The 14,239-nt window shown below is 35.7% G+C and overlaps 1 protein-coding gene across 2 annotated transcripts in view; it reads right to left on the bottom strand.

Annotated features, from left to right (window-relative positions):
• PIK3C3 (phosphatidylinositol 3-kinase catalytic subunit type 3) overlaps window positions 1-14,239 on the bottom strand; it is a 155,816-nt gene that overhangs the window by 3,945 nt on the left and 137,632 nt on the right. For both annotated transcript variants that reach the window (XM_082852710.1, XM_082852709.1), the window contains exons 22-24: window positions 13,931-14,099; window positions 7,699-7,789; window positions 3,226-3,351 (exon numbers count right to left, since the gene is read on the bottom strand). In XM_082852710.1, coding sequence (XP_082708836.1) covers window positions 3,226-3,351; window positions 7,699-7,789; window positions 13,931-14,099 — 386 coding nt within the window. The remainder of the gene's footprint in view (window positions 1-3,225; window positions 3,352-7,698; window positions 7,790-13,930; window positions 14,100-14,239) is intronic.

Raw genomic sequence — 14,239 nt, forward strand, 5'->3', positions numbered from 1 at the left:
CAGATGGATGACAGTGATCTTTGTTCTTAGTATCCTGAGCTGGGACTTAGGTAAAATTTCTGAATGCAATCTGTTCTTACTTTTTAACATTTAGTGTGCAAAAAAATATATTTCTAACCCTAATCTATAAAGATTCATTTAATTAGATTTAATATGTATTAAGATTAATGAAAATCACATCCCCTTTCTCCAGACTTCTACCATCAATCAGTGAAGAGAGACAGGAAAAAGCAGAAACTGGAAAGAAATGGGCTGCAATGTGAGAGATTTCCATTGAAAGGCGTAGTTTTAGAGCAGGAAGTGATCCAAACTAAGTGACCTCCACCTTTCTGCTGGGAAGAAGAGTTCTGATGATGCAATTTCAAAGACAATGACCCAAATAAAAGTGTTTTTCAGTGGAAAATTTCTACCACTAATAGGTGGGTGTTGCTAGGCAACAAATATTGCAATGTTTAATCTCTACCCTTACTAGCAATTGGCGTGATGGAATAAAATAAGCCTTTTCAGCATTTCAACATAATAGTTGTATCTGGCAATTTTTTAGTCATTTTAAAGAACACTTCTTTTATGTAGAAAGAACTTTTGTTAACATGTATCTGTCTACCTCCATTTTCTAAAAACTGGGTTCTATAATCCATAATGATTAACAGGAATACACTAAAATTAGCATAACTCAATTAGCAAAATGCATCCTTATAATAAATGCTATGAGTGACAAAAAACAGATGTTGATCATCAAAATTTGAGTGTGCATGTGATTTATTAGTATCAATATTTAGAAAATGTATATTTAGGAATGTGAATTTCAAAGGGAAAATAAACTTCCTCAGAGATTAGTTAAGAAACAAGTATGCATTTATAATTTTATAATTTGAAAAGACTTATGTGAAATTAAGACCTCATTTAGTATCTCTGGTACCCTTCAATGCCTAAGCAAGTTCCAATTAAATTTAATATTCTTATGTTACTCTTTTTTTTTTTTTTTTTTTTTTTGCAGTACGCGGGCCCCTCACTGTTGTGGCCTCTCCCGTTGCGGACGCGCAGGCTCAGCGGCCATGGCTCACGGGCCCAGCCGCTCTGCGGCATGTGGGATCTTCCCAGACCAGGGCACGAACCCGTGTCCCCTGCATCGGCAGGCAGACTCTCAACCACTGCGCCACCAGGGAAGCCCTCTTATGTTACTCTTATGTTGATATTGTTTTAGTTGTACAAAAGTATGAGCAGAGATGACATATTTAAAGAAACCTAAGAGCATGAATATTTTCAGGTTAACTTCTTGGGATAAACAATATGGGAGTCTTGTTAATCACTATGTTGTACACCTGAAACTTATATAACATTGTAAATCAACTATACCTCAGTAGAAAATAAAAAAGAATATGGGATTCTGATAAAGAAGACTCGAGTTCGGCAAGCTACAAAGTAATCTAGATTATCATTGGTTGGATATGGGGGGTCAAAAGATCTGGGTTCAAGCCTTGATTCTGTGCCTTGTTAGACACATGAAGTTGGCTAAGTCATTATACATCTCTGGGCCTTTTTCCCTTACAGCTCTAAAATATTCTGCTGTGCTATATGTTGATCCAGATCTGCCATTAGCTAGCTCGGTGGCTCTGACAAGTCACTTACTTACCATCTGAGTCACAGTTTACTCTCTCGAGAAGTGACTATGATTAATGACATGTGAATCAAACCTTGAGTTGGCACTTATAATAAAATATGACTCAGACTGGTGTTCAGAGAGAAGAAACATGTTTTGTTCAGAGAGAGAAAGAGTATCAGCTAACATTTACAGGAAAAAAATTCCCTTATGCTCATTAGATATTTCTTAAGTGTTTAAAGGCACTGTGTTTCTGGGTCACTGATATACATCCCATCCTTTAAGAAGTTTGCATTTTAGGAGTTATAAGTATCCAAATATCTATAATAGAAAACAAAATATAAGTTCAACTTATAATAAAAGTACAAAGTACTATTAATATTCAGAGGAAGATGAATCAGAGTGGCATTAAGAATAGATCTTGGAAGGACAGACTGGATTTTAGCAAGCAGGAGTTTACAGATGATTCATTATTAAGAAGATGGATATTCTGGGCTGAAGAAATAGAACAGCAAAGTAGCCAGAGAAATGGAAGAGGATAAAAATATTGAGAGAAAGAGAGTATTAGGAAAATAGCTTAGAAAGAAGTTTAGAACACAGCAGTCTGGAAGGCCTTGAGTTCCTAGAGATTGGATGTCACTTTTAGGCACCAGGGAAACACTTTTCACATTTAAATTTAAAACAAAACAAAACAAAACCCAGTGTAAAACAGTATTTTGTGAAGATATATCTAATTGAAATATTTAGCATAATAAAGATAAGAATGCTGCAAGAAAAAAAAATACTAAAACAGAGAGAACAGTTATGAAGGATTTTAGTTACCCAAGGTATCATAAAGTGAAAAACAACTGGGTTAAAATGTCTATAATGGGAAAATGACAGAAAACGATGATTTAAAAAATGCTTAAAGAAACTCGCAAGACTTGGTAACATTCTGTATACTGAGTGAGGGAGAAGTTAAAACAGACAAGCTTTGAGCTTGGGTTATTTGTAAAATTATTATTAACTGAATGTGTAAAGTCAGGAAGGAGTTTACAAGGAGAGGAGTGAGAGGATGTGGGAGAGGAAAGCGGCCTAATTTTTCTGTTTGCTGATCACTTCCAGCATCAACCTCATTATGAAGTTTAAAACTAAAACAGTTTTCAAATCTGAGGTTTATCATCAAAAAGTCTTCCCTCAAACATTTATAGGAAAGAGTCTGCTAACCAAAAGTGTACAGATAGATCTGTATGTGCTACACATCGCTTTTCTCAGCTTCTAAACTCCTTTCCTAGCACTTCACAGTTTACCAAAATCCAACGAGTGTCCAAGTCTCACTTGTCAAGGCCTCTGCTAGACCCAAGATTATTCTCAAGAAGGGTTTATAGTCACCACTGACTAAAAAGGACAGATACACCTATGCTGACACTCCACAATTTAGTTACTAAGAACATTTCAGTGGGATGTTTTAGTGCATGTTACTAGTGCATCGAACACTTTCACATTGGAAGGTTGGTGAGATGTCAAGAAGGCTTGACAAAAAAAACAGAAAAGATGTCATTGGCAGGGAAAGGTATGGTTCTGTGAGGATTCTAGGGTAGTACACAGAGAAGCTGAGATGAACACACTGCCCTCAGAGAACTTACCTGGGCGAACTTGTGAATCTGCTCTACCACCGCGGCAAACAGAGCATGGACACTTTCATCAATCAGACTCTGCATGTAGTGCACTGCCTCTTCATCAGACAGGTCTAGACGAAATTTATCCTGAACCTACAAGGTCACAGTCTTATTAGGTTTTGAATAAAGAAAAACACACATTTCGAAAAGACAAGAACAAACAGATATAGATATTATTACAATGAACTATTCTATGCCAAAGAAATGATTCATAACCTGTAAGGAGTTCTGAATACTATTCTCTTGAATGTGGAACTTTACTTTTTGCTATATGCTCTTTATATCACCCTATCTTTGTTGGTTGTAAATATTTCTGCAGAAAAAATTAACAAAGTGAATAGAAAATATAATTCTGTTAGACCCTACAAATTTAAAAAGAGACAAAAATTGTTCTTTTAACTCAAAGGTGTGCTTTAGTATTTGCATTTCAAAGCCAGAATTATAAGATTTAAATTGTGACATAATAATTATTAACAATCTCCTTCACTTTATGAAATGGATATAGCAAGGTAAGCTTATATTACTATTCTCCCTCACCTTCTCTGCCTACACAAGAACAGGAACTATGTCAATTGCTGGCAAAATGAACTAAACTAGATCTTCTAAAATGTCCCCTTTCCTATAGGAGTTCCCTATACTTCTGCAAAGAACTACTTCAACTGGCCTATAATTTCCAAAGACAGAGGACTTTTTCATTATTTCATATTAAAACATACAGTTGATTCTCAATAGCAATAAGTACTAGAAAACTTAGTAGAGATATATATCAGAATAGTTCCCTAAAACACAAAAGCCAATGTTACTGAATGACTACTTTGTGCTAAACACTGTGCAAAGTACTTTACATGCAGTATTTCACTCAACTCTCAGATGGCTCTGAGGTAGATAATATCTCCATCTATAAGATGCAGAAACTGAGACACAGAATTTATGCAGCCAATCCAGGGACCTTTAACTGATGATAAGTGGCTTGCACTTCCAGACAATTGCATCCTACTGCACTAACCATTGTACTAACTCCTTTCTCCTCTTATAAATAACCCATATATATTTCTGAAAAGACAGGCTAGGAGAAAATGGGATTTCCAAGTGGATAAAAAGTGGTCCACATTTAGTATTTCCTTTTAAGTATAGAGTTTAACTACTATAAAACCAGGAAGAAGAAAGGGCAGACAGTATGACAACCCATGGCCCTGCTCAGTGCTCTTTTCTCTTCACTGCACTGGAAGTATACCAGCTGATCCGACAGCCCTCAGCCTCAGGATAGAGGAGGTAAAAGAGAGGTTAATATAATAAGTGAAGGACAATTTGGTGGAGGGAGACCTAAAAGTATACTTTCAATCAACTCTCTCTCCCATTTCTGGGTCCCAGCTAAAGAGTTTAATCCATTATATTCCTTGATTTCTACTTAGAGAGGTCATGTCTGACAATTTTGGAACTATTTTTTAAGAACGTCAAAAAACTGTAGGGCAGGAGAATCAAAATAAAACTTTAACCCAATTTATCAAAACTTGCATACTTACATAAGTACTTAAATTACAAACAGAAGATATGTATTTAGCATATAAAGAAAATGTTATTTGCCAAATATGAAGATATTCTCTTTTATAACAAAGAAGGTTAACAACATATAAATGGTTGATCTGTTTTCATAAATACTGACTTATGTTAGGCTACTTGTTATTGTCCCCTAAGTCACCTCTGTGACTTTCACCTTTCCAGAATTTCTCCCCTGACTTCTTGGCTATCCCTACCAGCTCCAAACCCTCTCCTTTCACACCTCATTAGTAAGGCTGCACTCAAAACAATCTGGAGAGTGCCTTTAAGCAAAAGGATACACACTTGTAAATCTCAGCCTCTGCACTGTCTTTCAAAGGTAGATAAGATACCCTTTGTTTAAAATATCGTGAGAATTTCCAAAATGTGATGCAGAGACACAAAGTGAGCAAATGTTGTTGGAAAAATGGCACCAACAGACTTGCTCAACACAGAGTTGCTACAACCTTCAAAATCTGTAGGAAACGCAATTATCTGTGAAGCACCATAAAATGAGTAGACAGTTTAAAAAGAAGTAAAAAGAAATTGATATATATGTACTAAAATATGTTAGAAAAAAGGAAAATATTGTTGAACTTTGTTATGATTAAATAATTTGAATAATATGTACTTCTCTGAAGACTTCAGCCTCAAATGTGCTACTCTGTTTCTTTAGCTGGCTTTCATTCATGAGATCAATGCAAAAATTTTCTAGGTAGTTAAGACTTCAAAGTAATGCCAGCAAGTGTTATTTCACAAAGTATTAAAACCTATTTCTACTTCTTAAAAAAGCCAACCAATATGAAACATAAATTTTAGTCTATTGCAGCATCACTTTCCAATATTATTATTACTTTAAAGTCAAGTTTATGTTGCAATTGGTTACTTCACATTCTTGATAAAACAGTAGCAAGCAAATAAATCTTTATGGAATACCCTTTTGGGTAAAAATATGGTAAAATACTTTTTGTTCAAGGTTCACTTAATTGAAACTAGAATAAACAGCTAGGGAGTAAACAGTGTAAAGAAAAATGACTAAGGTACATGCTTTTCTTCCCCATAAATTAATTGCTTCATGTGTTAAAGGATGATGCCATAAAGAGAGCTGGTAACAAATTAAACAATAAAATCATGATTCTTTAAAAGAGAAGCAAAAGTTGAAACAAAAGAACAATAACTATATAACAACTGGCAGAAGAAACTGGAAGACTCCGTTTGACAAATACTGTTAGAACTTTCATAAATGACTTCTGAACACAAATGAAGTCAGGCAACAGTGAACATATGACAGAGATAGATGGGTTTAAAATAAACAGCAAAAACAGATCCTGAAAACAGCAAAGCAAAAAAAAAAGGCAACAACATTTGAAATCTGGTGCAGTCATCAACTTTAGCTAAGAAAACGTTCATCAACCATGTTTCTTGATGGATGAGCTTAAATTGACAAAAAATAACCCAGGCCAAAACCTAGTGTGATAAGTAGTCCATTGCCTAGTTTGGGGGTGGGGGGCGCTGAAACAGTGCTTCCTGGATAATAATAAATGAAATCTTAATAAGAACATAATTTCCTTAAATGGTTAAGCAATAAAATATTTACATTAAAATCCCTCTCATTGCTTGCCAATGACTCATAAAATTAGGTAAAAGAGATTAGCTTCATTCATGTTTGCAATGATGTAAATATTTTTGTATCCCCCAAATCCATGTTGAAACACTAATGCCCAATGTGATAGTATTAGCAGGTGGACCCTCTGGGAGGTGTTTAGGTCATGAGGGTGGAACCCTCATGAATGGGATTAGTGCTCTTATAAAAGAGATCCCACAGAGCTTCCTAGTGCCTTCCACTCTATGAAGATACAACAAGTTTTCGACCCAAAAAGGGCCTTAACTTGACCATTCTGGCACCCTGATCTAGAACTTCTAGCCTCCAGAAGCATGAGAAATAAATTTCTGTTGTTTACAAGCCACGCAGTCTCTTGTATTTTGTTATATACAGCAGCCCAAATGGACCAAGACAATGTTTAAACCACAGAGGTACCTTTCTAATAATGCTCAGAGTCAATTACATCAGAACTTAGGGATTTTGGTGCCAATTATTAATTTCAACCACCAGGGCAATTCCATCTATGAGACTGTTATAATTTTAGTAATTTTATACTTCTGTAAGTTAAAAAACTACACTAACTTTGAAGTTCTGTATTAATAACCACACTGATATTTAAGATCATTTTATGTTACCTTAGGATAAATAAAGTGTACTACATACATCCCTCTCAATGCATCAGAGAGTAAGAAATTAATTTGAATAAAAATCTTCAAATCTGTTACCCTTCCTCCCATCTCCTGCTGCAACTCAGGGTACGATTGTTCTGAATAACTGCTCATCTACCTGATGGCTTTCCTTCATTCTTCTCTTTGCAGGTTAAGGCAGGTCTCTATTCTCCTGACACAGTAAGAAACCCCTGTAAGCAAGGGTATGGATGGGAAGGATAAAGAATGGCTGTTTGCTTCTGCTTCTCCATACTATTACAATATTTTGTTTCTGATCCTTAGCAGGCTTAGTCTGGGAGTACCAGGAATCAGGTATCCCAGTAGGAATATTAAAGAGAAGCTAAACTTTCAGGACAAAGAGCAAGGGCTGTGATAGTAAGCTCCCTCTCCCGGTGTAGTGACCTATTCATGAGACTGTGGGTACAAACAGGCAAGGGGATAAAACTTGTTGCAGAGGACTTGAGAGGCTGTCATATTCTGGAATGTGAAATAAAAATATACACAAGGTCTCTTTCTTAATTCATGTTACTTAAGAGTCTAGGGGTCGGGACAAGGGGAAATGGGTTGTTAAAACCCTGTTATTTTTTACATATGAAAAGGAGACTATGATATCTGAGGATGTATAAAAATTACCTTTTTCACAGTCTTATCTGGTTCAAGAGCAATATCTGGAATGTTTGCATCCACCATCAAGGAAAACAAGTTCAAAATAAGATTAGAATACCTAAAGGAGAGTGGGAAAGAAAAATAAATAGCAATGTGTTAGAATTTTGCCATTCTTTCTCATATTAAGAGCACTCCTAGAAGTAGTGCTTTATAATGATTACTATTACTCCTATGGAAAATAGAATGTGAGCTTATTCACCAGCTGTCTCAATGCAAAGCAAGGCTTGAAAACATATCTTATTCTAAGGTCTTGATATAATGCCATTTCTAGGTCCCCCACTAGGGAACACACTTTTGGAGTAACCATCTAATAATGACAGTTTTTCATTCTTTAGTAAGTATATTCTTTTTAGAAGGGATCTAAGGAGAATCTGCTTTATATCATTAATAGCATTACTAAGCAATGAAGATCTGTCTTTGCTCAATACTGACAAGAATCTGCTACCTTAAGACTACCTCAGTATGTCATAGGTAAATGAGTCAAAGGGAAATAGTGTGAGTTCACTAATCATTCATAAATATCCTCTAGGGACACTAATCCCACCATCTTCGAAAATATAATGACTGGCCTGGATATAAGCAACCCTAAACGGAGGAGAAAATAGCTTGTACTCTTCTACACTAAATATGTGCAAGATATCTAAATAACTTCACCTTTGGAGTATGCTGGCCCCTGTAGGAACTAAAGGTTTATCCTCATCAATCATCAAACTTTTCATCCTCCTCCAAACAAGAATAAAGAATGTTACTATTCCAAATCTCATTTCCAGGAGTGCAGCCATGTGGGGAAGGGTATCATTAAGTGTACACTGGGTGCAACCCACCTCCTGCTCCAGAACACTCTCCCCTTGGACAGTTATGCCCTGAGCGGCCCTGCAGCACTGTAGTGATAAAAGGAGGTCCAGGTTTGACTTTGGGGATGGATGTAAGTGAAGAAAGCTTTGGTTTTAGGCAATGAAGGTTTCTAGCTGGTCTTGGTAGAAGTGTCAACACAAGTGCCTTGCATTGTCTTCTCGAGCGGATGGAAGTCAGGACTTTAGGTTATGCAGAACCTTTATTCAAGCCATCTACTTATCCATAATATAAAAAAGTACATAAAAACTAATACTTGAACTGTAATGATAATAGAACTTGTAGACAAAAATGACTATCCATATGAACCTCAAATTACCTATTTCATCATTTTTGAATTTTATATTACCCATGAAAATCAGGCACTATAATGAAAAAATTCTACCTTGATATAATCTTCTAATCAAATTAGGCCCTAACTCAATTATACTCTTTTAAAAAAAGTATGATAATAGCTAAACAGCTTGAACTTATAGTTTTAAAAGTTACTGATTTCCTTGTGGGAACTGATAAAAACCATGTCACAGCTTATTCCATTTCTATCCACATAATAATTTTATTCATTCAACCAACACATATTTATTGAGTACTCACTCTAGAGTACTCTAGTGTGCCTAGAGTACTCACTCTAGGCACATAGTTCTAGGCACTATGGGTATAGTGGTGAACTGAACAAACAAGGTCTCTACATACTCATGAAGCTTACATTCTGGAGGAGGGTGGGGACTCACAAAATAAACTGACAAAGAAGATAATTTCATGAGTACTTGACTGACAAAAGATTTTTAAAAATAAAGAAAAAACAGCAAAATGGGTCAAAGACTGATGGGGTGGGGAGAAAAGTCATCTTAGGGAGGTATGATGTTATTCTAACTGTACTGAAATAAATGAGTTTAAAGAGTAGAGTGACATACTCAGATATGCATTTTGTAAAAGCTCACACTGGCTATCTTGTGGGGAATAAGAATGGAGGAAGGGAAACTATTTTACAGATCTCCAGGTGGAAAATAAATAATATGGACATTATCAGGCTATATTTTGGAGATGGACTGGATATCACTTGCTTCAAGATGCCTTCAATGAAGTGGAGAACAGAGGACCTGAATGTCACCAAGGATTTAGCCTACATGGGGAACTATGGTTATTTATCAAAATTTAAAAAAAAAAAAATGAATGAAAGAAGAACAGGATTTGGGGCAGGGAATCAAGAATTCCATTTTAGACACATATTGAGTTTGAGATCCCTACTACATTCTTAGTAGAGATGTCAAATAGGCAGTTAGACATATTTCAGAGGAGATAATAGGGCTGGTGGTAATAGTTTGGAATCATCAGCATTTGGATCCTATTTAAAGTCACAAGTCTAGATGTAAATGCTTAAGGAGAGAGTTTAGGGGAAAAAGATCCAGAACTCTTTACACTGATATGGAACTTGTAGATAGTTTAATATATAGAGGTCAGGAAGAAGAGGGAAGGTATCAGCAAAGAAGCAGGAGTGACCAGTAAGGCAAAAAGAAAATAGAGGAGTAGGTTACACCAAATAAATGTTTTTAGGAACAAAGACATGGTCAACTGTGTCAAAGCTTCTAGGAAGCAAAAGTGGCCACTGGATTTGGTATAGGTAATTGTTTATTTTGATAAAATTAGTTTCAATAGCAGAGTAGGACTGGAAGACTTACTGGAGAAACCTGAAGGAAGAAAGGAGGCTAGTAAGTGAAAAGTGGGGGATCAAGATTTTGGAGGGGTAAATTTACTACTGATGAGAGGGAGTGGCCAAGGTTGGCTTTACATGAGGAGGACACAGCCCCGAGAGAGGTCCGGTCATGGCTGGACCATTTATGCAGATGTTGAAGTCACAGCAGCAGGCCTGAAGAAGAAGACAAAATTTTCAATGAATGAAAATGACAGGGAAATAGGCAGTTGATGGTCAGCAGTAGGTAATTCATCTGATTTCACGGTGTGTGTCTATGCTTTCCTTCTTTAAGAAGGCAATGGGAAGAAATGGTTCGGAAGTGGCATTAGGGAGCAAAAAGGGCACCAGGCCGTTCTCTAAGCTCTGTGGTATGTAGGAAATGGAAATAGAGAAAAGGGTCCACTGAGAAGGCTTGTAAGGACTGGTGTCAGTAGGATACAACCAACTGCTACATATTATGTTACGAAAAAAATATTCTTTCAATGAACCCTTAATTATTCATACTCTGTTTTGTTGACTATATAGGGTTTGTCCCAACCTTGCCATAGGGGGATCTCAGGAATCTACCACAAGGTAACACAGGGAGAGGAATCCAAGGTTCAGTTTTGAAAGGGATATTTCAAAGTATATCCCATACCTGGCTGCCCATTAAATTCATTTGGGAAGCTTCTTTGAAAATACCAATGCCTGGGCCAAATCCCAGACCAACTAAATCTGATGGGGCTCAGAACTGTTTTGGTCCCCCCTTAGCCCACAAAGAACCCCAGGTGATTTTAACGGTCAGCCAGGATCTATGTTAAAATGTCTGCCTTTATGGAAGCATGTGTGTTCCTTTTGTAAAAGGCAAATATTAATGTTTTCTCCATTATCTGCTGGTATACATATAACCACCCATGCTTCTATTATTATGGCAAAGGGAAACAATGTAAATAAATATAAAATGGAATATTCTATAGGAAGCTTAAACATCCAATTACTTTGTGGATAACCTGTCACTACCTTAACTGTATTAATCTTTTACATCTGTTGCCATTAACCTGCATTTTCCATTTAAGACAGAACCAGTTACACAAAACAGAAATTATATATTAGTCATTCAAATGCTATCCAGAAAAACAGAAAGGTTACCAGAAATCTTTAAAGCCATTATCAAAAGAAAATATAAGGTTAAGTTTAAAAATATGATAGAGTGGGCAAAGTGGGCAAAACCAAGTCTAGACAAAGATGTAAGGATGGATGTGATATAAATTAGATTTTTAAAAAGGAGTAGGTTAAGTACAGAGTTCAAGGAAAATGAACTCTTTCTCATACCCATGTTTATGCCAACCACCATGCTACTCACTGGGTATACAAAGATGGTCTAAATTTTTCAGTAAAAACCTTCAATACTAAGAATAAAAAGCATTAACTACAAGTGAGGTTCTTAACAGCATTTCAGACGTCTTGTTTCCCCTACAATCTATCCATTTTGCATGCAACAAATATCAGAGTAGAATCCTATAAAAATATTTATTTAACAAGTGTACTACTTCTAGAAGGGAAAACAATGAGATTAATGATGAAAAGTAGTGTGATCAATAGATTCACTGCTGTTTGGTGACTAGGCAAACATCCTCTAAGACAATGTAAGAACTTTGCTTGATACAGCAAAATGCATTCCAAATTTCAATATTTTTACTGAAAAGTTTAGGCCCTCTTTGTGTCATCAGTGTCTAGCATGGTGTTTGGCATAAACATGGATTAAGAGAAGTTATGTTTTCCTTGAACACTTAATATTTAAAATGTTTTAGCATTACTAAAGAGTTGCCATAAGAGTATTCAAAAAATATATTTTCTAATTTATTATTGGTATAACAGTGTATTTTGTTATATGAAAATCACACCATAAAGTGTGTTCCGGCACCTGTACAAGTAACATTCATAACTTAATTCAAAAGGGACTGCTCTGTTTGTGGTCCACAGTTTATTCAATGATTTCTTGTTGATCAGCAATCAACAAAAACCATGAAAAGAACACAGTTGGTCACACCTAAAAACTCTAATAATAAGCGTGTCAAATATCCTTACCTCCAAACAAATTTTTGGCTATCTGGTTAATTCTTATGTCCTAAGAGAAATTTTTACTAACTGAACCATATTCTAAAATACAACATTAAAAAATAAATGTTTATCAAAATATTAGGGTCTAGCTAATCTTAACAGTGTAATTTTTGAAAATAAAAAAGTAAAACAATTTTCATGAAGACTTAACATAAAGTTAGGTAGATTAATCTCTTTATGATTTTTCTTAGTAGTGAGGAAAGTTAACTTTTGGCTCTGTACTAATAATCTGCCTATTTTCTCATTTTGCTGAATTGCTACTAATCCATTATCAATGACAGTTTATAAGACACATTGTTTTCTTTCTGCTTTCAATAAGATAGAGCACCTTTGACATTTCTCTAGTTATCATTGCATATCATCTTGTCTGCCTCCTCATTGAGATCACCATAGTTTCATCTAGCTTTCTGTAGGCTCTGACTATTTTAAATTAAAAATCCTAGGTATTAAAGTGGAATTTTCATCTCTGAAAGTGCTTCTGCATCACCAGACACCCATTTCTCATTATTCCTTTAGCATTTCTGGAGAGTAAAACTGAGCCACTCTACCACTCACAGGATAATAATGCAGCTGTTTGTAAAATGTACGTTAAAGTTTGTGACCTGCGGTCGAGACTGAGTTAACAGTGAAGGCCTATTGAGCCACTGCAAAGATGAAACCTTATTAATATAAGACAGCCACTCACCTGGGACCAGTAGTATCAATATCACCAGGGAACATGGCCTCACTCCAGATGTGATGCAGAACTGTTCGTACAAATACTGAAGGTTCTTATTCAACATACATATACTGTCTATAAACTGAGGTTACAAAGACAGAAAAGACAGGGCCCACATGCATAGGCAACTCACTTCTACTGGTTACATATTCACCTGGAAGAGCATACAGGTATCTCCTGAGCTGAGATTTTTCTGGTGGACTAAGAATATTCATTTTGCATAGTTAAGTTGAAAATGGAGTTAGAATAAAATGATCCATTATTTTGAACTAACCATCAGAGCCATGTCCTGAATTTAACAAACATGACTTTTAATTTATCTTTTTCCTGATGATACATGATGTCCAGTCCTAAGTAAATTTGGATGAAGGAAGCAGAGATACAGTGGCCTTAGAGAAAAAGGGATAGAGAAAAAAATCAACATTTTTTTTAAGCAGAATGACTGATGAGGTGCTGAAGAGAGACAAAATCATATGTAACGTTTATTCTTCAACTGTTTCGGAATGCTCCAAACTAAGGTTGATAAAGGTGCTAAAAAATAAAAATTACTTGACTAATCACTCCAAGTGAGCTAAATGCTTCATTCTTGTGTAATGCTAGCTTCCCACTTGGTGGGATTTAGCAGTCAAATAATTAGTGAGAAAGCAAGAAACTGTCTTTTTCCTTTGATATCAGACTGTTTATCAAAATAGTTATCAAATGTACATTAAAAAATACTGCTGCCTGTGTCATTCTAAAAAGAGTGATGCTAAAGAATGTATACATTTGAACAAATATTTTTCTTGCTCTGTGAAATCAATTTACCAAAATTCTCTATGTCAAGCAAATCAACTTACCTTCGAAGGTGGAGAAAAGCTGTGTAACACTGTTTTCGGAACTCTTGGTACTGTTCGCTCTGTGTGCCCCCCATTCCTTCCACCATTTCTTTATTCAGCTTCATAGGAGGAGGAAGAGGCTTTGGATCCCGACCCAAAATATATCCAAAGTCTATGTGGAAGAGTTTGCCTGGATGTTGATAAAAAACTCATTTGTTTCCAGAATTTTATATTAAGGAACTGGGAAATAGATATGTCATATAATTGGTAAAGCAGTGTCTCTTCATAAAGAATATTAGTTCATAATGAAGTCTATTAAATTGTCTGATC

Source organism: Leucopleurus acutus, assembly GCF_964270905.1.
Source record: "Leucopleurus acutus genome assembly, chromosome: 13".
Lineage (NCBI taxonomy): Eukaryota > Metazoa > Chordata > Mammalia > Artiodactyla > Delphinidae > Leucopleurus > Leucopleurus acutus.